An 18,596-nucleotide genomic window follows, 5' to 3' on the forward strand; every position below is an offset into this window, starting at 1 on the left:
ACAGACCTTATCAATCGTATCTTCTTTTTTAAGTTTCGTACGTTCATCAAAGCCGGCAAGCAACCACGATAATGACCGCCGAAGAAAACGAAATTTACGGATGCAATATAGTATATTGGAACTTCTTATCTAACCATGAAGACTGTATTAATAGAAGAAAATCACAAATCTATAGTGAGTTAATTTGTAAATTGTAGCAAGAAAAATGTATAGTTTAAATTTTACGAAATGATCAATATAGATCGTGGTCACCTTTGTAATACCTCGAACGTTTTACTCGTCACGGACAAAATTAAAATTGGATAAGAAAGAGAAGGACAAAGTAACAAAAAGTAACGAAAATTTTACAACGTAATAGTCGATCAACTTGTAATATTTCCATCAAAATTTTGCTTTTTATCCCATGACGACTCAATGTTGTCCACCTGCAATTTCACCGTATTTGAACAAACAGTGATATCTCTGGTATTTTCACGGACAAGGACTTGAAAACGCGTTTTATATGGTACTGACAATTGATGCGATGCGTAACGGAAGAAAAATCGGAACTACCGATTGTCCCATTCGTCTTTTGAAGTTCCTACGTTCATCTTAAAATGGCAATCAGTGTTGGCGATGAGAAAAAACTTAATAACGGCCAGGTCACGTGTAGAATGTAAAACAGCGCGACGCGTTATTGAACGATAACTGCAAGTTATTAGGGTCGATTGACGAGTAACTGGACGTAAGGAGCGCGTAAAATGCCTCTCGCGGTGTGCGTGCACGTACAGAGCTCCGCCTCGATTGTTGTTGCCCTCGCTATTGGCGTTGACCGCCGACGTTACATATGGAAATTACTCCCGTACGAATGTCGCTAAGACTAATTTGACCGTACGCGCAACGTTACATTAACATTCGTGTCGAGATCGAAGCTTCGCACTAGCTTCAGTCGGTCCTCTTCTTCACGGACGCACGGTGCCACCATCCTGAAAACGGTTTCGATCTCCGTTTCGATCGAAAATTTGTTTGAAAGTTTCTTCTCGATCACCTTTACCTTAACTAAAACGCGAGTGTCCCTAAACAGATGTCGATTCGGGTGTCCTTCGATTTGGCAAAGTATAATGTATAAAATAAAAGAAATGTAAAATCGCAGGTATACTAGGGGTATAGTGAGATAAGGGCAAAGATTTGATCTTGCGCGGTGAAACGCGCGATACGCGAATGCGATTTATGTCTGCGCAATGTGTTACGATGAAGTAGAATAGGTAGATCAACTGGACTGAGAAGAAGGGGTCGACTTGCTTTCAGACAAGATGAGGAGCGCGAGTAGTTTGGATCAGTATAACGACGATGACTTCTTCAGCGGTGGCCCTTGTCCTTCTTGTCGGTTAGCCATTAACAAGGAGACTGGTCGACTAAAGTTCGTAAGATGTCCAAAATTAGCTAATGACTATCAAAAGTATCGATCGATTAGTTAGAATCGGCAATTGGAGAACACGATATTTGAAACTACAGGTGGTGCATGGGCGGAAACGACACTTGGCGCTTCCGAGTGAAACTGATGCTCTTGATTCCAGCCGTGTTACTGCCGATCACTATAATCTTCATCGCTCTGTCGCGATCGCAAGTGATCGGCAAGGCTCCTTATCATCGTACGTATTTGGTCCAGACAAGGAGGCAGGACGAGAGGACCGAGGAGAGTTTTCCGCGTAAGTCTATTGCCATGGTACACATAACGACACGCTCGTAAAATGCACTCGATATTAACGACGTCCGGTCTGTTGGCTACTCGTGTACATCTGAATAGCGAAATAGAGTGCGAGATGTGTGGCGTGATTTATCGATTGTTGTCAGAAGAAAATAATTCAAACGGATCTTGCGATTGGGGGTCGGTGTAGTTGAAATTGTTCTTGAGGCTTCTTACAAGTCGTTAGAGTAAGTTGTCCCAAGGCTGTTCTCGCAGGAAGAATATTCGAGTTTAATCGTTTTCCTGTCCTACCATGTTGCACATGTAATCCGTTCTAAGATTACATAGGTATATTGGTAATGAACTCTCGTCACAGGAGACGACGTTGAATATAGGTCACGGGCAGGGAGATGATTCGACTTTTACTTTAAAATTGTACAATCTCCATGATGGAAATTATATCTAATAGAAAGAAAAAGGATCTTTTTAGAAATGTTATAAAAGTTTCAAATATAAATATAAAGCGATATAGAAGAAAGGAAAAGTATATTATTTATAGAAACTGTTAGCAGCGACCAGCCGCAGCGAGACAGAGCGGGCCGGTGAAGAAGAGGAAGAAGACAGAATCCTATCACCTGGAATGAAAACTAGCTACGTGCCAGTGGAGACTCTACTTTCGTCAAGGCAGCTACAACGACACAAGAGAGACCTAGACGCGGTACTTTATCCAAAGCAAATCAAATTCAAAGCGACTCTAACCAATACCACTTTTCTTCTTCGTCTTATTTATTTCTTCTTTGTTATTTTCCATTTTCTCTAAAAATACATACGTGAAAACAAAAAATATACAACATCCGTTCGCCTTTGCCGATCTACGATCATCAGCTACGAACGTGCGGTATAATATCGATCGATTGACGACAAATAGTCCCGAAGAAAGAACGAAGGACGTCAGGATTTTCGAGCATCCTCCTCGCTCGAGCTATTCAACCTTGCGTTCTTCGGAATTTTATATTCGAATCGACGCGATACGAGGATAAGCAGATTGGTAAACGGGCAACGACCTGATAACGTCCAGATCTGATATCGATATCGAGAATCGCGAGACGTTAGACACTTGTGAACAATGATCTGAGTCTCTTCAAGAAATAACGATGGTTTTCTTTCGTATTCTTTTTTTCGCCTAGAACGAGCGGATTCGCGCTGTTCAATCCTTTGCAATCTTGCAAGCGTAATTCTTTTATAGTCGAATATTTTTGTAACGGCGTAGACGTATGCGAAGCGAAAGAAGATTGCAGAGGGTTGACGTTCCATTGCAAAAGGACGCAGTAGAGTAAAGTGGAAGTTGCTAATGAGAATCAATAGTCATACGATTGTATCTGTGTTTCGTATCAGTCTATCGAATTATGAAATTTTTGACAGCCTTATAAAGAGTTGACAAAGGTGTCTTCGATAATAAGTTAAGCGGCATTGTCCGAGAAGAATACGAGCCACTTTGGATAACGTGTCGTGCGCAGCGACGTTAATTAGAGTTAATCAACATTAAATTAGCGTTACTGGTGAACAGTATAAATATCGATCGTCTCACTGCCAATCATCTCGTTTCGTACAAGGTCAATTAAATTCGACACGTCTTTTACTTCATGGCCGAAACGACTCTGAGATATAAAGACACGATACCTACGCTACATACACAGATATCGATTCATCTTCCAACTACTCAATTTTCTATTTTAAAAAGCACCGTAAAAATATCATTTTTGTACGAATATTCGATACAGGATCAACCGATAGACTACAACGTTGAGAAAGCAGACGATCAAAATTCCGACGAAGACATCTACAACTTCCTGGACGATTATTACACCGAGGTGGACGCCGATGAGGTCAAGGAAAACTCTGAAATACAAAGCAACGACTATCGAGAGTAATTATCCAAATACTACTCGATAGACTGCGGAATATTTATGCATTAATGGGAAATTTAAAGACGCAAAGATTCGCAGAATATGCAAATATATATAACATCTAAAGTACAATGTTCATTATAGCAATATATGTTTAGTAGATGAAGCTCCACTACTGTAATTATATTCGTAAAAATATAAATTTACATAAATATCCGCAGTCTATTAATCAAATTCCATTTAATGTTTCTACTTAAATTATAGTTGAATTTCGTTTACACGAACCTATCGGAGGACAAATATTTTATATGATCGAAGCTCGTATCTAGTGATCCTCTCTATGAGGATCTTATGATTTTTCGTTCATAATAAAAATTTACGTTCGAATAAATGAATTCGATCGGCAGAACTTCATTCTATCGGACACAAATTAAAATTTCGTTCAAATAAATCAAATAAATAGAGTTCTGCTATATCAAAAATTTCACCGGTGATACGTTTTCGAACCTATAACACCTGCAATCAGCTCTCTTCAGAAATTATGTTGTTCAGGTACGGCGACCATACGCACGACGCGCGTAAGGACGAAGAACTGCGCTCCAAGTTCTTCACGTACGACAATATCGAAGAGCGTTCTCAGGACGAATCAGACGAGGGTGAACAAGGTGGTAGACACTCGATTTCCGTCGACGATTCGGACACCAGTCTGCCAATCGTCGACGATCAAAACGACGACGACACTGGCACGAATTTCCACGCGTTTTGGAAAGGCGAGGAAAACGCGTGGGCCATCAGAGAAGCTCAAGGTACACTTGTGACGTAGTTTCTCTAATTACTCTGCATAATTGCTGCTCATACGCTTTTTAAGAAACAGATATTCGCCGCAGCAAAAATCATGCTGAAGTACATGGATAGGAGCGCTAATCCTTGCGAGGACTTTTACCAGTTTGCCTGTGGCAATTGGGCAAAACATAATCCTATCCCTAAAGATAAAGCTGCTTACGATACCTTCGAAATGATCAGAGAATCTTTGGATTCTGTGTTGAAAGAGCTTCTCGAAGATCCTATACCGAAAGGATTGCAATTATACACGGATGACGCGACGCTCAAGGCTAAATATTTGTATCGCAGTTGCATGAACTACGGTAAATTGTTTTTCGATTGGGTTTCTTCAGATATTTCTGTAAGTGGTTGTCAATTTTAACACGATACATGTGGCTAGAGATCTTGGAGCAACGCATGGAACGGCCGCTTATGCAGCTTCTAGATGAACTCGGTGGATGGCCCATACTGAGACCAAATTGGGATCCGGAAAAGTTCGACTGGCTCCTCTTGGTTGCACAATTGAGGCTTTATAATAATGACATTCTCATTTCGGAATGGGTGGCGCCGGACATTAAAAACAGCGACCAGTACGTTATACAGGTAGAAACTCGAAATTTTTCGACAACTTCGAGATAAAAATTTTACTTCATCTTGTGGTTCACCGAATGTTTCATGAAATTAATATAATATATCAAATCTTTTAATAATTTTACACGGTTCCTTGCGAAAACTATTTTCGTAGAGAATGCTATTAAAAAATACTTCTCTTTGACTTCTACATAATGGAGAAGCAAAAATATCAAATTTAAGAAAAGTTTAATTGCAGTTCGATCAGACATCATTGGGTCTACCTACAAGAGACTATTTTCTCCAGCCATCGAATACCATTTACTTAAAAGCTTACAAGGATTATTTAATAAAAATTTCCACTCTCCTGGGCGCATCTTTGCAAAACGCTACTATAGACGCTGACGAATTGATAGAATTCGAAACTAAGCTCGCCAAGGTAAGCCAATTGTAATTTCTATAATTTTCTGACTTATTTCAATTATGTCCACTATTGAACGATTAATTTCGGGTTTCACAGATCACGTCTTCCCCCGACGAGAGAAGAAACGTTTCAGAGTTATATCAAAGAATGAGCATCGGAGAATTAAGGACACTGGTGCCACAAATTAATTGGCATCGATATTTAACGATCGTTCTGGCACGACCAACGAATGTTTCCGAGCCGGTCGTTGTCTATGCGTTGCAGTATATTCAAGATTTGGTGAATTTGCTCTCGAAAACTAGTCCACGGTACAATCTTTCATGTGAAATACAATAGTAAAAAGTAGACATTGTTTCATAAACGTAATTTTTGAGGAAATGTTTGAGAAGTTTGGAAATTTTGAAATTTCTTATTTTTCAGTACCTTTTCTTTGCAGGACTATCGCGAATTATCTTCTATGGCGATTCGTTAGACACAGAGTAAACAATCTGGACGATCGGTTTCAAGAAGCTAAGCAAAAATTTTATTATATTCTGTTTGGAAGGGAACAAGCACCGTCCAGATGGAAAAATTGTGTAGCACAAGTGAACTCTAACATGGGCATGGCTGTGGGCTCCATGTTCGTAAAAAAATATTTCGACGAAAAAAGCAAAAACGATGTAAGAACTCTTCTTATTTTCATTAATGAACATTCACTAATTTTGTAAATGTATTTTTTTGACTAATTATGAGTTTATTTATTGTCTCTTTTGTTCCATATCACTTTTATATTGCGTCTTGAAAAAATTTAATAATAATAATGAAAATTTTCTCTTTATTAAAATGTAAAGATTTCTTTCTATGTTCATAATTCATCATAGTTAAGCTTTGACATTTCCGTTATCCTCATACTTGTTTCTGCAGACATTGGCCATGACTCGTGATATACAACGGTCCTTCAGAGAACTTCTAAATCAAACTACCTGGATCGACGACGAAACTAAAGAACTGGCCACCGAGAAGGTAAACGCAATGCTGTTAAGGATCGGCTATCCTGATTTCATTCTACAGCCTGAATTGTTGAACGAACGTTACAAAGATGTAAGAATCACGGAGCTAGCTCTTTTTGAGATTTGATTGAACACAATTGACACATTCGTTGTTTAAATTATTTTAAAATTAAATTTCTAATGAACTTTCAGGTCGTGATCCGTCCAGATAAGTACTTCGAGAATACGTTGAACATCTTGCAACATTTAACCAGGGTAGAACAGGATCGACTTGGCAGCCCTGTCAATAAGACCCTGTGGAACACTGCACCTGCTGTGGTCAATGCTTACTATAGTCGCAGTAAAAATAGGATAAGTCAGTATAATTTATTTTATATTGCGCGAACAAAAGAAAGGGAAAGATCTACAAACTTTCCACAATTTTATACTACGACCTTTCTTTTCTTTTGCATAAGATAAAAAGGAATATCGATTAATTATTAAATTACTTTCCACTCTCAGTGTTTCCAGCTGGAATACTACAGCCGCCCTTTTATCACAGATACTTTCCACGGAGTTTAAATTACGGTGGGATCGGCGTTGTGATCGGCCATGAGATCACCCACGGCTTCGACGATAAAGGTCGATTATTCGATAAGGATGGTAATCTACATAGATGGTGGAAAGACGAGGCTATTTATGGCTTTCACGAACGAGCTCAATGCCTTATCGGTAATCGACGAAACATCGATTCTTTTAAACTTTCCTTCCAACTTTTGCCCGCTAACTCGAAAACTGTTAAATGTTTCAGACCAGTACAGTCACTATATCGTGAGCGAAGTTGGAATGCAGATTGATGGAATGAATACCCAGGGCGAGAATATCGCGGATAACGGCGGTATTAAACAAGCTTTTCGAGTAAGCAATTTCCTTCTGTTAGTTTTTTTAACAGCTTGTTTCTGAGCTTTTCTTCAATTCTTTAACAACATTTAACCCTGTCACGGTTGTCTGATTTTTGTATTCCATTCTTTTAACAAGTGGACAGACTTTTAACATTTAAAAAATTCTTTCTTTTCCGTCAATTATTGATCAACAAACTCCTCAAAAGTTATATATCGTTTCAACAATTATAATTAATAATTTTGTTATGATCTTTGTATGACAACTCCTTAAACCGTTTTGTATTTATTTAGGCTTATGAAAGATGGTTACGAGCAAACGGTGATGCTGACGAAACTCTGCCAGGTATAAACGCGACTGGAAAGCAATTGTTCTTCTTGAACTTCGCACAAGTGTGGTGCGGTTCGATGAGACCGGAAGCTACCAGGAACAAGTTGAAGACCGCCGTTCATTCACCTGGCAAGTTTCGCGTAATCGGCACCTTATCGAATTCGGTGGACTTCGCAGAAGTATTTTATTGCCCGCTGGGCGCACCTATGAATCCATTTAACAAATGCTCCGTTTGGTGACCAATCGTGTGCTTATCTATTTCTGCCAAACTCATCATCGCATCGATCGTTGATCGAATAAATTAATCAGAGCTACGTAATCAAGAAAAAAAGAAGAAGATTGTTCGTTACTCGATTGTGTGAAGCAAACGAAGTTTAGACTGTGTAGGTGTAATCGTTGAAATTAGTCTTTACGTTCCAGAGACTATTGCCAGATTCATGTTAAGATTTTAACGAAACTATAGTTCCATGCTTTCGATGATAGCTGATGCTGTAGAGTATACACAATTTATGCTGAAATTACTAGGAAATCAAGAATAGGATGAAGGAAACGATGAACCGGAGTAATTGTAAGTTCTCGTTTAACGATTTACGGGCACGCAACGTAGTCGATCATGGATACGAGCTGTACTAACAAAATAGGTTGTGTAACAATAAATAAGGGAATAGTATCGCTTCCGCGTGATACTACGACTTGACGATCCAAGTGTATATCACACAAGGGAAGTATCTTGTAGATGTTTCAAACAGCTGCGCTGTTTAGAGATGTGTTAAGAATGAAATTGTAAGACAAATACCAAAGACAATAATAATTTCAGACAGTCATAAAAATCTTTACAATCTATTTCCCTGTATATCCACACACTACTACATGTATTGAATTCTTTCGTCGTTCTATTTTAGCTTACACTTCCTGTAGATCTTTACCTGATCTTGCGGAATAATCTGAGCCATTGTGATTATTCGTTACATCCACGTAATCGTGTATACTATGGATATAAACTCGTTCGCATTACATTTTTTCCTTTTTTTTTTCGCAGTCAGTTTCGCGACAGAAAAAAAGGCGGTAGAGAAGATCGTCTCGACATACATAATCTGTCATATCATCTCGCAATGTTTCCACGAAACACACATATTGAAGAAGTCGTTTATTTTATCGGTCTAACGAATGCGCCACTTTCTTCCTTACTCTTTCTTTTCTTCAGCTTCGCGTTTTCTCTTTTTTTTTTTCTTCTTTTTACAAATCTCTTAGTCTCGCATAATATATAATAAATAGTGTAAAAATCGTTGAACATCGCAAATAGAGTATCGACGACACCGTGTACGCGGTCGTAGCCTTGATAAAAAAGTCCGCAAACATTTGTCTCGCAAAGGGATAAAAAATACAAGGAATGAACTATCTGTCTGTAAATGCGATATCGATTGACTATCTTGTCGCCTTGTACTATGGTACTCTAAATGACGTTAAAATACTTCAGTCGGAATAGCGTTCGAATGCGTCTCAATGAGTAAACTTTCATTCGATTCATATTGACTCGTCGAGGTTTACTTCATATTCTTCCATTCTTTTTTTTTTTCCATTTTTATTCGTAATTCTAATAGTGAGGGAGGAGACTCGTGCATTCACATGACAATGCAGTATCATCACACTTACTCGTATAAACTTACACACAGAATCGGGGGAGAAAGTGTTTCACCAATTATATAATCCTATCTTTACAATTTATTTACGTATTGCCTTCCCTTAACGAGTAATCGGTTAAAGTAGTATGGAAAAATAAAATCGTACATACATCGAATTCTCAATTATTTAGTATAAAGAAAATTCAACGACGCATGGTGTTTGTTTAAACTAGGAGAATAATGGTGAAATTATCATCACTTATGTTTTAAATATTCTATAGCTGCTTGATTGAATTAACGCGAAAACTCCAATAGAATATTTTCATATAAAGATTGATAAAAAGTGTTCTGTGTTATTTATAGTTACAAAAGTTTCGATTTTTCTTTTTCATTTAAGCGTAAAATTCAGGTGAAACGATAATACTTACAACAATTGTATAATATGCTTCATACTAATTAATTTTCATAGCATGAATTAACACTTCATTACAGACGTATTTGCAGTCATAAGTTGTACTAATAAATCAGGAATTTTGCAAATATCATCTCGTATTATACTGACACTTTTTGCTCCTTTACCTCAGTTCCATCCTCAGTACCAAAATCTTAGTTTCCACTTTGCATTTCGTAAATTTGATGTTCATATACCCGTATAATTAAAAATACAGCCATATTATAACATGATAATTAATATTTGAAAAAAAAACAAATGAAACAGTTAAAAAAAAAGAATTTTTTTTACTTTCAAAAATGTTTAAGATCAAAAATGAAAAACTTTAAGCCCAACTAAAAATATCCATCATTGTTTAAACTGACGAACGATGTGAAAAGATATACAATCGAAAATGATACATAATTATCGCGATTATTTCAAAATAAAAAAACAAAGGTAGAACACGAAATATCGATAAAACACATATATGGAATTAACGAGAATTCTTTTTTCTCAATCTACATACACCCTGCGTTAAAAAAGCACGCTTTTTCGCCATCATTTCTTATTTTCCTGTCGAAATCTATATAGATCACGTTTTCGAATGATATTAAATACCACATGGAAATTTGATGGCCTTAATCCTATTTTCTTCTTTTATGTATAGCCATTACAAATTATATATAGTTTAGATTCTTTATTTTCTATGACGCTTAATCAAAATTCGTCTGTTATATATATATATATGTATAAATATATATATGTCTCGTGTTTGCTACTTCCATCCACCCAATTCAAGGTCAAGTGGAAATATACCTTAATTTCCTTTTTTTCAACTCCTATAGTACCACCATTACGTATACGTATTGCATTAACAAATATCTTCACTTATGCAGAAACTGGTACTCCAAAATGTCTTCTTCATCTGTAAAATAGAAATGTGTGTCTTATGTTATAAGTTTTAAGGGTGGCAATCATTCAGCTGCACTAAAAGGACATACTATAGGCGTATTTGGGACTATTTAGACGATGATGTAACGAAAAGACGATCGAAATAAAGGAAATGTACGATGTATGCTGGTACAAGAAGTTATTAGTATTTTTCTTGAATGTATCATTTATATGCAAGAGTAACTGCAAACTATCGACAATACACACGTAACAAGTGTTCCACTACTAAATAGCTCGTGATAAACGCATTCGTAGATTTGTATTACAAATGCTCGTACGATGCTGAATATATTCAAACAAGCAATTGGAGTGCAAATATGATCAAGACAAGATCGAAGATGCACGGTCATCGTGTTAAGTTTTATCGTAAAACAGTAGACAAATAGTTTCTGTAACGGAACTTAAAATAAGAGAAAACTTTCAAGAGAAAACAAACGAAACGAAACGAAACGAAACGAAACGGAACGGAACGGAACGGAACGGAACGGAACGAAGCAAGAGAAAAGAAACAATGATAAAAGTTAGGTAAACAAAAAATTACTTTCAGATACGGATTACTCACTAATGTTTGAAATTCGAAAAGACAAAGATATACGGAAAGAAAGGAATCAGCTTGAGTCCCTCGACGTGACAAAATAAAATACACTCACAGATATTGTCTCTGCTATTGTTGTCCAAACCGCTAGTCAGTGTACGAGTTTCCTCGTGCATACGCCGCTCTGCATCAATCGTCAGCGCAGCACAAGGCACAAAAATGACTCGATTACGTCTTTGACATGATGTAATCCACATGCGCACAACGTAAGTTGCAAAGGGGAATTGAGTCGTTTGTTAGACAGAAAGCAGCACGTCCTTTTAGAGCGGCGCAATAAATAGAAAATAAAATAAACCAAGTTCGGAGTATGTCTGTGAGTCGCAAAATTTGTATTTCCACTATTTTTCATCCTCGGTATCATTTTTTATTCAAATAATAAATGGATCTTGGTTTGTAAATATTAATTTGAAACAATACATCGTAAATACACATTTTGCCTTTCTCAAACATACTGTACAACCTGTCTGCAACATAAAATATGTATATATTTTACAGAATAATATATAATGATTGGTACCATAATGATATCGATAAACCAGTTCGTGTAAACTACCTTCTTAAATATCGAATTACATAATCATTTGCAGCGAAATGAAAATATTTCCATTGAAATTAACGATTAAATGCCAGTGCGCAATTTTCCAACAAAATCTTTCCTATACAATCTATGCATTATATGCTTATCAAATCGGTAAAAAATTTCTTATAATACCGTTATATTATTCTCTACAGGGGACAGTATAAAAAAGTGCCTATTTATCGATAATTATAAGATGCCGAAGAAAGGGGAAAATAAAGAGGTTTCAGTCGTTATTTTGGAAAATTGCACGATTAGACAACGAAATTTTCAAACATGGTTGCATGTTATATAAAAAGACGTAGGTAGTATTTTCTATGATATACGTTTTATAAATATTAAGGAAGCAATGTAGATAGTTTGTGTAAATATAAAAAGTACTAAAATCGATAGAAAAAGAAACGTAAAAATCGCTACTGACTTTTTTTTTTTTCATTTTAACGTGAAATGTTTGGTAAGAATAAACATCACACCATATTTGAAATTACTCTTATAGTGTTACGACGCCAATGCATTTATGTGCATCGAATGCAAGTATTTTCTAGCGGCATTTTATAAAAAGAACGTTATTTAAATACAACGTGATATGCTAAATAAAAATTTATATAATAATAACGCAACGGCAAGACGCAATTAAATGTAATGAACGTTTGTTGAAATTAAATAAGCTTGTGTGTGTGTGTGTGTGTGTGTATGAGATGCAGAAGATAATTCGTAAGAATTCGTAATAATTCATTAGATAAGATGACATCAATGAACATAAACAGTAAAGAAATGCATACACCTGGGAAGCTTGTATATATAAATTATATGTCGCAGTTCCTTTTTCAGTACTTTCTAACACTGATAAGATGGCACATTTAATATGAGCATAATTCGATCTATTTACATATTGTCGAACTTTGTGATGCAATACCACACAACATAATTTTAAACAATTTCTTTTTGTTCATCACCAAATAACTGGAATCAATAGGAATACAATAAAAATTTGTCCTTTACGCATGGACAATCTCAATTTAAATGATTCACCAATAATTGCCCAATATACAATAACAATCGTATTGCATATTTTCTTTGTACATGCATATATATGCTTTTTTCCGTTTTTCCTCCTTCTTTTTATTTAAAGCGGATTAGTTTTAAAGAATGTGTTTGCAAAGCAATAATTAGTGAACCTTTTAACATTTCGAAATAATATCCTCTCGATTTTAAAGAAATAGCTGCCCCATTGTCGTAGACAATCCTAGAACGCAAGCAATGGAAAAATATTAATAAAAAAATACGTACCTTTTTTTTTATAAAATAATTATAATTTACATGCATTACATAGCGAATTATTGCAATGTTCATTACGTATATTTATCGACATAAACCGTGTTATTTACATGACCATGCTTGTGCTCTACTTCATGTGCGATCGTGCTTTACATCAACAAATACACCGTAATATATTTATAGTAAAGCGTGCAGTATAGTGTATGTATAATAATAATGAATTATCGATATTAAATACTGAGTTTCTCGTACATAATAGTTGTACTAGGCTCGTTATTGCTATATGTATGCTAAACTTCAACACAACAGTTGCATATTTCATGCACAACATTGAAAATGTACTTGTTTTTTTTTTCAGCAAAGCTTAATAATAATAATACAATTTTAGTTTTATCTCGTATATATAATTTAGTATATATGTAAATTTTCAAATTCATACTAATCAAATAATGAAAATAAAAGGAATATTAAATGAATTATAATCAACAGCTACTATAGCTAATAAAATCAATATTCTAAAAATGATTTGAAATTTTATTATTATTATGGCATAAAAAATACCTGTTTTACTCTTTGTTGAATTTAAATCTTACATTCTGATGCAACTTCTTTGAACCACATTAGTATGTACATTTACATATTACATGCAAATATTTTAATGAATATAAAATACATTTAATAGAGACGAACTTCCAAAAATATTACTGTCAAATATGTAACATAAAGTGGAATGCAAAGTTGAAACGACACGTATGAACAAATCGTTAAAACATCAAATACGAATTATATAAACCTGGAAATAAATTGAATAGGGCAGCGAATAAATACTTTGAAATACCATTTAAGATTCACTGTAAATATACGTTATCTATTTATATGATTTCTACTAATGTTAAAAGGATAAAGAGAATACACCTAACGCCGATTTAGAAGATCTTATTTAATCTGTCAGATAAATGTGTCAAAGTATTCATTCGAAAATATTCAATTATATGTTGCTCTTTTCTCTAAATTTATAACTCGTCTATTTACAACACCGGCATCTACATAACATCAACAAAGAATTCACAAGGATTTCCCATCGCAATGCGAAATGACTGTCTACTACCAGATAAGTCTTGTTGGTTCTGTTGATTTCCTGAACCAGTTCCTGTCTGCACAGATTGTTCAGAACCACTGGAACGACTGCGACTGCCGTTAGACCTCTTTCCATTCGAACCATTTCCATTGCCAGAATTTTTACTTGGCATAGTTGGCACTGATGGAATATGCAATTCAGATTCAGATGCTGAAGAACAGGATTTCAAATCGTGAATAGGTTCTTTGCAAATATGTTCACTACCTGCGCTACTGCCACCTGATAAAATATAATACTTTGAAACACATACTGAATAACCATTACGCTAATCGCAATATAAAATGCGATCCTCACCTGAACCGCTATGAACACTTTCTTCTCGGTGATAACCATATACAGTTGGTTCGTTAGTGAAGTTAAATGGCATTGGACTGTAACCAGTTGCAGAATGAGGTGCATATGTCCCTGAATAAGGCATGTCCCAGGCATTCGGCGGAGGTAATGGTCCGACTGTATCGCAATCTAGTTTCATGCTACTCATAGATGAACACAGGTCACCGAATATATAATAACATTGTTCAGAAAATGTTATCTTGTTCACTGTATGCCTAATAAATCCAGCCTTTAGCATAAGAGATGCGTATTTTCTTGCATCGCGTCGATCAATAAATCCTTCTACGTGAGTATTAAGCCAATCCACAACATCTGCTCCAATAAATGCACTTGGTATTACTATTTTAAGCCACATACGATCACGAATTTCCAACCCTGAGTCAGGACGAGCCATCGCTCGTACTACTGTTGGCATATCGGTATTCACCGTAAGATGAAGTTCTTCCAATGGTCCTAATCAAAATGTATTTTTTACGAAACATCCGTCTCTTTAAATTGATTTAAATCTAATATTTATTTAACTCACGTTCTGTATCTGGCAGTGTGCTTGCAAGACTGCTTGATGTTGAAGTTATTGTTGTGGCGCTTGGCGGGCGTGGAGGAAAACCTTCACCCCTTATAGCAGCTGTATGTGCCACCCAAGCACCGGGATCTATAGGCCGTACAGGTTCTGTACGTGGTATTGTGAAATAACCTTTTGGATTTGGATCCCAGCACTTTGCAACAACTAATTTGATTGGTCTAAAAATTACATTTGTAATCGTGTTATAATCTTGTAATTTGTTTATTGAAATTTTAATGCATTGCTATATTAAACAAACATACCCTGGTTTCTGAACTACTTCACGTAGTACTTTAACTGCCTCGTCATTAGACATATTTTCAAAATTAATGTCATTTACTTGAAGAATCATGTCACCAGGTTCTATTCTGCCATCTAAAGCAACTGCTCCCCTGTACATTTAAAATTAATTAAATGAAAGAGCTGCTGTTATAAATATATTGACTTTATTTTGCTGAACACTCTGTTCTAACAATTCATTGTACAGAGCTCTATGTACAATATAATTTAAAATTCACTGCAGTTTAACACATACCCTTTCATTATTGAACCAACATAGATTCCACCATCTCCACCTTTGTTACTTTGACCAACAATGCTAATCCCAAGGAAATTAACAGTATCCATATTCAACGAAACTGTTATGATGTTCAAAGACATTGTACTGTCTGTGATACTGCTAAAGGATGATGTTCTAGACATAGGTGGTAATCTATGACGCCTCCTCCTCTGTGGTCTACGCCGCTCTAACATCCAAATACATAAAATTCAGTTCCTGGTCTAAATCTTCAGATCTATTTTCCTTCCTTTCCTTATAAAATATATTTACCTAAAGTTGCTCTGTCAACTGTACTACTCATATTGGTATGTCTGCCTGTAGTTGATGTTATACGGCTACTAGCATCATCATCTGACTCTAAAAATGTTGTTGTCTCTAAATCTGAACTTAAAATAGAAGCAGTCTCATAACCATGGCCCGATCTGTGTTTCGAATGACCATTTATACGAAGTCCTGAATTTATAAAAAATAATGATAACGTGTGAATCTTTGCCATTTCGAACAAAGGTAATACTTAGAGCAATTAGAAGTTAAAGAATGATTCACACAGAACTAATAGCATACCATTGTATTTATTGTATTTCTCATATTTATCTGAATGGTGTCTTGAACTTTTGTGCAAATGATGCCCTTGTCTACTACTTGTAATACTTTCTGTTTCAGTTAGAGTGTCATCATGTGACAATGGGGGTGGGCCACGATTTGTGTGACCAGGTGTCACATGGTCAATACGATCATGTTTTGCCTCACTATGTGCCACTGAATCTGTGCACTGTGATGCACCATCCGATACATTGCTGCCTTCAGCAGACACCAACTATCAATAAATAGATTGATGTTTTTTTCATTAAAAACTTTCTATGCTCCATTGAATTTTTATTCATATTTTATAAGAAATTTTTATGGAATAGAAAGTTCCATATTGCTACAATCCTATATATGCTTCTCCAGTTTTACAGTGAAATAAATGAAGTAAAATTTACATGCTCTTTAACTAAAAAATTTTTTTATGTTTTACTGACACAGAAATAACCACACAAAACAAATATTAATAGTTTTTATTGATAACTTAAGAAATTAATATTCAGAACTGAAATATTTCTGTATTTCAACATACGTTAAAAATAAATTTTTTGCTATAAAATACATAAAATAGGTCCATGCTTATCATAAATAAACAAATTGTACTAATCATAAAATTTACTTGAGAATCTTACCCAGGAAACAACTCGTCCATTAAAACAGGGAAGATGGGCATCATCATCTACAATTTCTTCTTTCACCACACTATTGAGGAAACAACATATCCCAATTATTTGTTTTATGAAAAAAACAAAGTTATAATAATAAATGCGAAACAATTATACAAATTTGAAAAGTAGCTATCTGAAGTGAATACAGAAAATAACAAAAGAAATATGATAATTTTGATAAAAATATGATAAATATGAAAATTTACCAAGTGGTAAATTCCGAAATAAAGTAAGAATTAAAAAATATAATTAAGCATTATTTACGATGCATTATTTGCTATAAAAATATAATATACCGATTCGATATCGGTACAAACAATTTTCAGAAAATTACTACGAATTGGCTGTCACAATCAAACGGAAAACGAAAAAATAACATTGTCAAAATGTGAGTCTATTCCAAAGCGGATACTGTTTAAATCGAAGGGCATTGACTCGAGTCAAAGATGAAAGATAATGCCTCTCCACTGTAACAATCGTTAATCTGTACTACGACACGAATAGATGCGTAACATTCAATGGACATGCGTATCGGTGTGACACTCACCCAAAATCATCGTCCATTGATTTGAAGAAATACTTATAATTCGGCCGATTCAAGACATTTTTGAAGTCGGCAAGAGTGACCCTTTCCGGTGAGATGGTAAGCTTCACCAGGTAGGGGGTTTCCTCGTCATCAATGTGATATATGATTTTAGTCTCTTCCATCGTCTCAACTTTATTATACTACGTGCATTTGCAGTAAAACAGATTCACCCAAAGCCCACTAATATGAACAATTCTCTCAAAACCAATATGGCGCGTCACAGTTCGAGCCAAAGCCCTCGCGCGTACGATGATCGTTCGTTCATGAATATTACAGGTTTATGTAAACTCCACGGTACGTAACATTATTACGGCTGCGTGTAGTAAGTTATAAGGAATTCGTTGACATTATTCACGAGACTCGCACGACGCGTATTCGTTGCTTCCGACGAGTTGAATTGAACGTCAACATTCTTGTCGACATTACACACAGTCGCGGCAGTCAGCCCGACACTCCACTCGACTCTCCGTTCGAAGATTGGAAACGAACGAAGATAGAAAGACAATCTCCAGCCTCATTTTTACACCATTTCAGCTATTCGCTGGCTTGATCGTCAGATGGCATTACTGCACCATTGTCGAAGATGGCGAAGGATTCCGAAATCCAATATGCGTAACGTTTTTGTTTTCAAAGTTGTCGTATCTGAATTTTGAGTAGAATAAAAACTGTATTGCTAAGCATATGAGTATTACAAAAAAAAAAGAAAAATAAATTGCATTTTCCCATTGACACCAGATATTCGTGAAAAAAATAAATTCTGCAAAGTTTCCAATTTGTTACTTATATATATTTTTGTGGAAATTCAATTTAGGGGCGTAATAGTTTCTACGTAGCTAACAGTAGTCTGTAGTAGAAATCTATAATCTTTATTCTAATCAAAATTTAAGTTACTATTGGGATATTCAATTATACCTTATTCATCAGAAGCATATTTATATCTGTTCTTTTCATTTATTTATTTAATATTTGATATTATACATCATGGAAGAATTTAAGTCAAATAATATTATAAGTTCACTAATTAATTTATTGAGATAGAGGAACTAAAGTAAACAGACGTCAAAAATTTAATAACATATGCAATAAACTTTCGAGTTTAAATTATATTTTCTTTCGCATTAA

General features: G+C 35.3%; 2 protein-coding genes and 1 long non-coding RNA gene across 12 annotated transcripts; 2 read left to right on the plus strand and 1 right to left on the minus strand.

Moving 5' to 3' along the window:
- Positions 1–871: 871 nt before the first annotated feature.
- LOC139991399 (neprilysin-4) lies at positions 872–8,417 on the plus strand. 7 transcript variants are annotated; one of them, XM_072011422.1, is made up of 15 exons: positions 878–1,403; positions 1,495–1,688; positions 2,236–2,384; positions 3,448–3,593; positions 4,126–4,379; positions 4,461–4,718; positions 4,796–4,998; positions 5,225–5,404; positions 5,486–5,697; positions 5,826–6,048; positions 6,293–6,469; positions 6,571–6,733; positions 6,880–7,089; positions 7,169–7,275; positions 7,551–8,417. In XM_072011422.1, exons 2-15 carry the CDS (start codon positions 1,502–1,504, stop codon positions 7,824–7,826), a joined length of 2,745 nt encoding a protein of 914 aa, XP_071867523.1. In that variant the 5' UTR covers positions 878–1,403; positions 1,495–1,501; the 3' UTR covers positions 7,827–8,417. The 7 variants fall into 7 exon arrangements, with proteins under 7 accessions (XP_071867527.1, XP_071867523.1, XP_071867521.1 ...); XM_072011420.1 differs by having other exon boundaries at positions 879–1,399; XM_072011421.1 differs by having other exon boundaries at positions 880–1,399; positions 2,239–2,384.
- On the minus strand, positions 8,399–18,108 carry Dsh (Segment polarity protein dishevelled). 4 transcript variants are annotated; one of them, XR_011800827.1, is made up of 11 exons: positions 17,436–18,108; positions 16,853–16,922; positions 16,200–16,452; positions 15,906–16,088; positions 15,612–15,822; positions 15,340–15,468; positions 15,041–15,255; positions 14,476–14,967; positions 14,152–14,400; positions 9,638–10,567; positions 8,399–9,438 (listed from the first exon to the last, which is right to left on the minus strand). XR_011800827.1 is itself a non-coding variant. In XM_072011428.1 (10 exons), exons 1-10 carry the CDS (start codon positions 17,594–17,596, stop codon positions 10,527–10,529), a joined length of 2,004 nt encoding a protein of 667 aa, XP_071867529.1. In that variant the 5' UTR covers positions 17,597–18,108; the 3' UTR covers positions 8,399–10,526. The 4 variants fall into 4 exon arrangements, 3 of the variants coding, with proteins under 3 accessions (XP_071867529.1, XP_071867530.1, XP_071867528.1); XM_072011428.1 differs by having other exon boundaries at positions 8,399–10,567; XM_072011429.1 differs by lacking the exons at positions 8,399–9,438; positions 9,638–10,567 and adding an exon at positions 11,654–13,011 and having other exon boundaries at positions 17,436–18,106.
- LOC139991409 (uncharacterized) lies at positions 10,550–12,556 on the plus strand. Its single transcript, XR_011800835.1, has 2 exons — positions 10,550–11,501; positions 11,921–12,556. It is a non-coding gene; the product is annotated as an uncharacterized lncRNA (long non-coding RNA).
- Positions 18,109–18,596: the final 488 nt, after the last annotated feature.

Source organism: Bombus fervidus, chromosome 10 (assembly GCF_041682495.2).
Source record: "Bombus fervidus isolate BK054 chromosome 10, iyBomFerv1, whole genome shotgun sequence".
NCBI classification, from domain to species: Eukaryota; Metazoa; Arthropoda; class Insecta; order Hymenoptera; family Apidae; genus Bombus; species Bombus fervidus.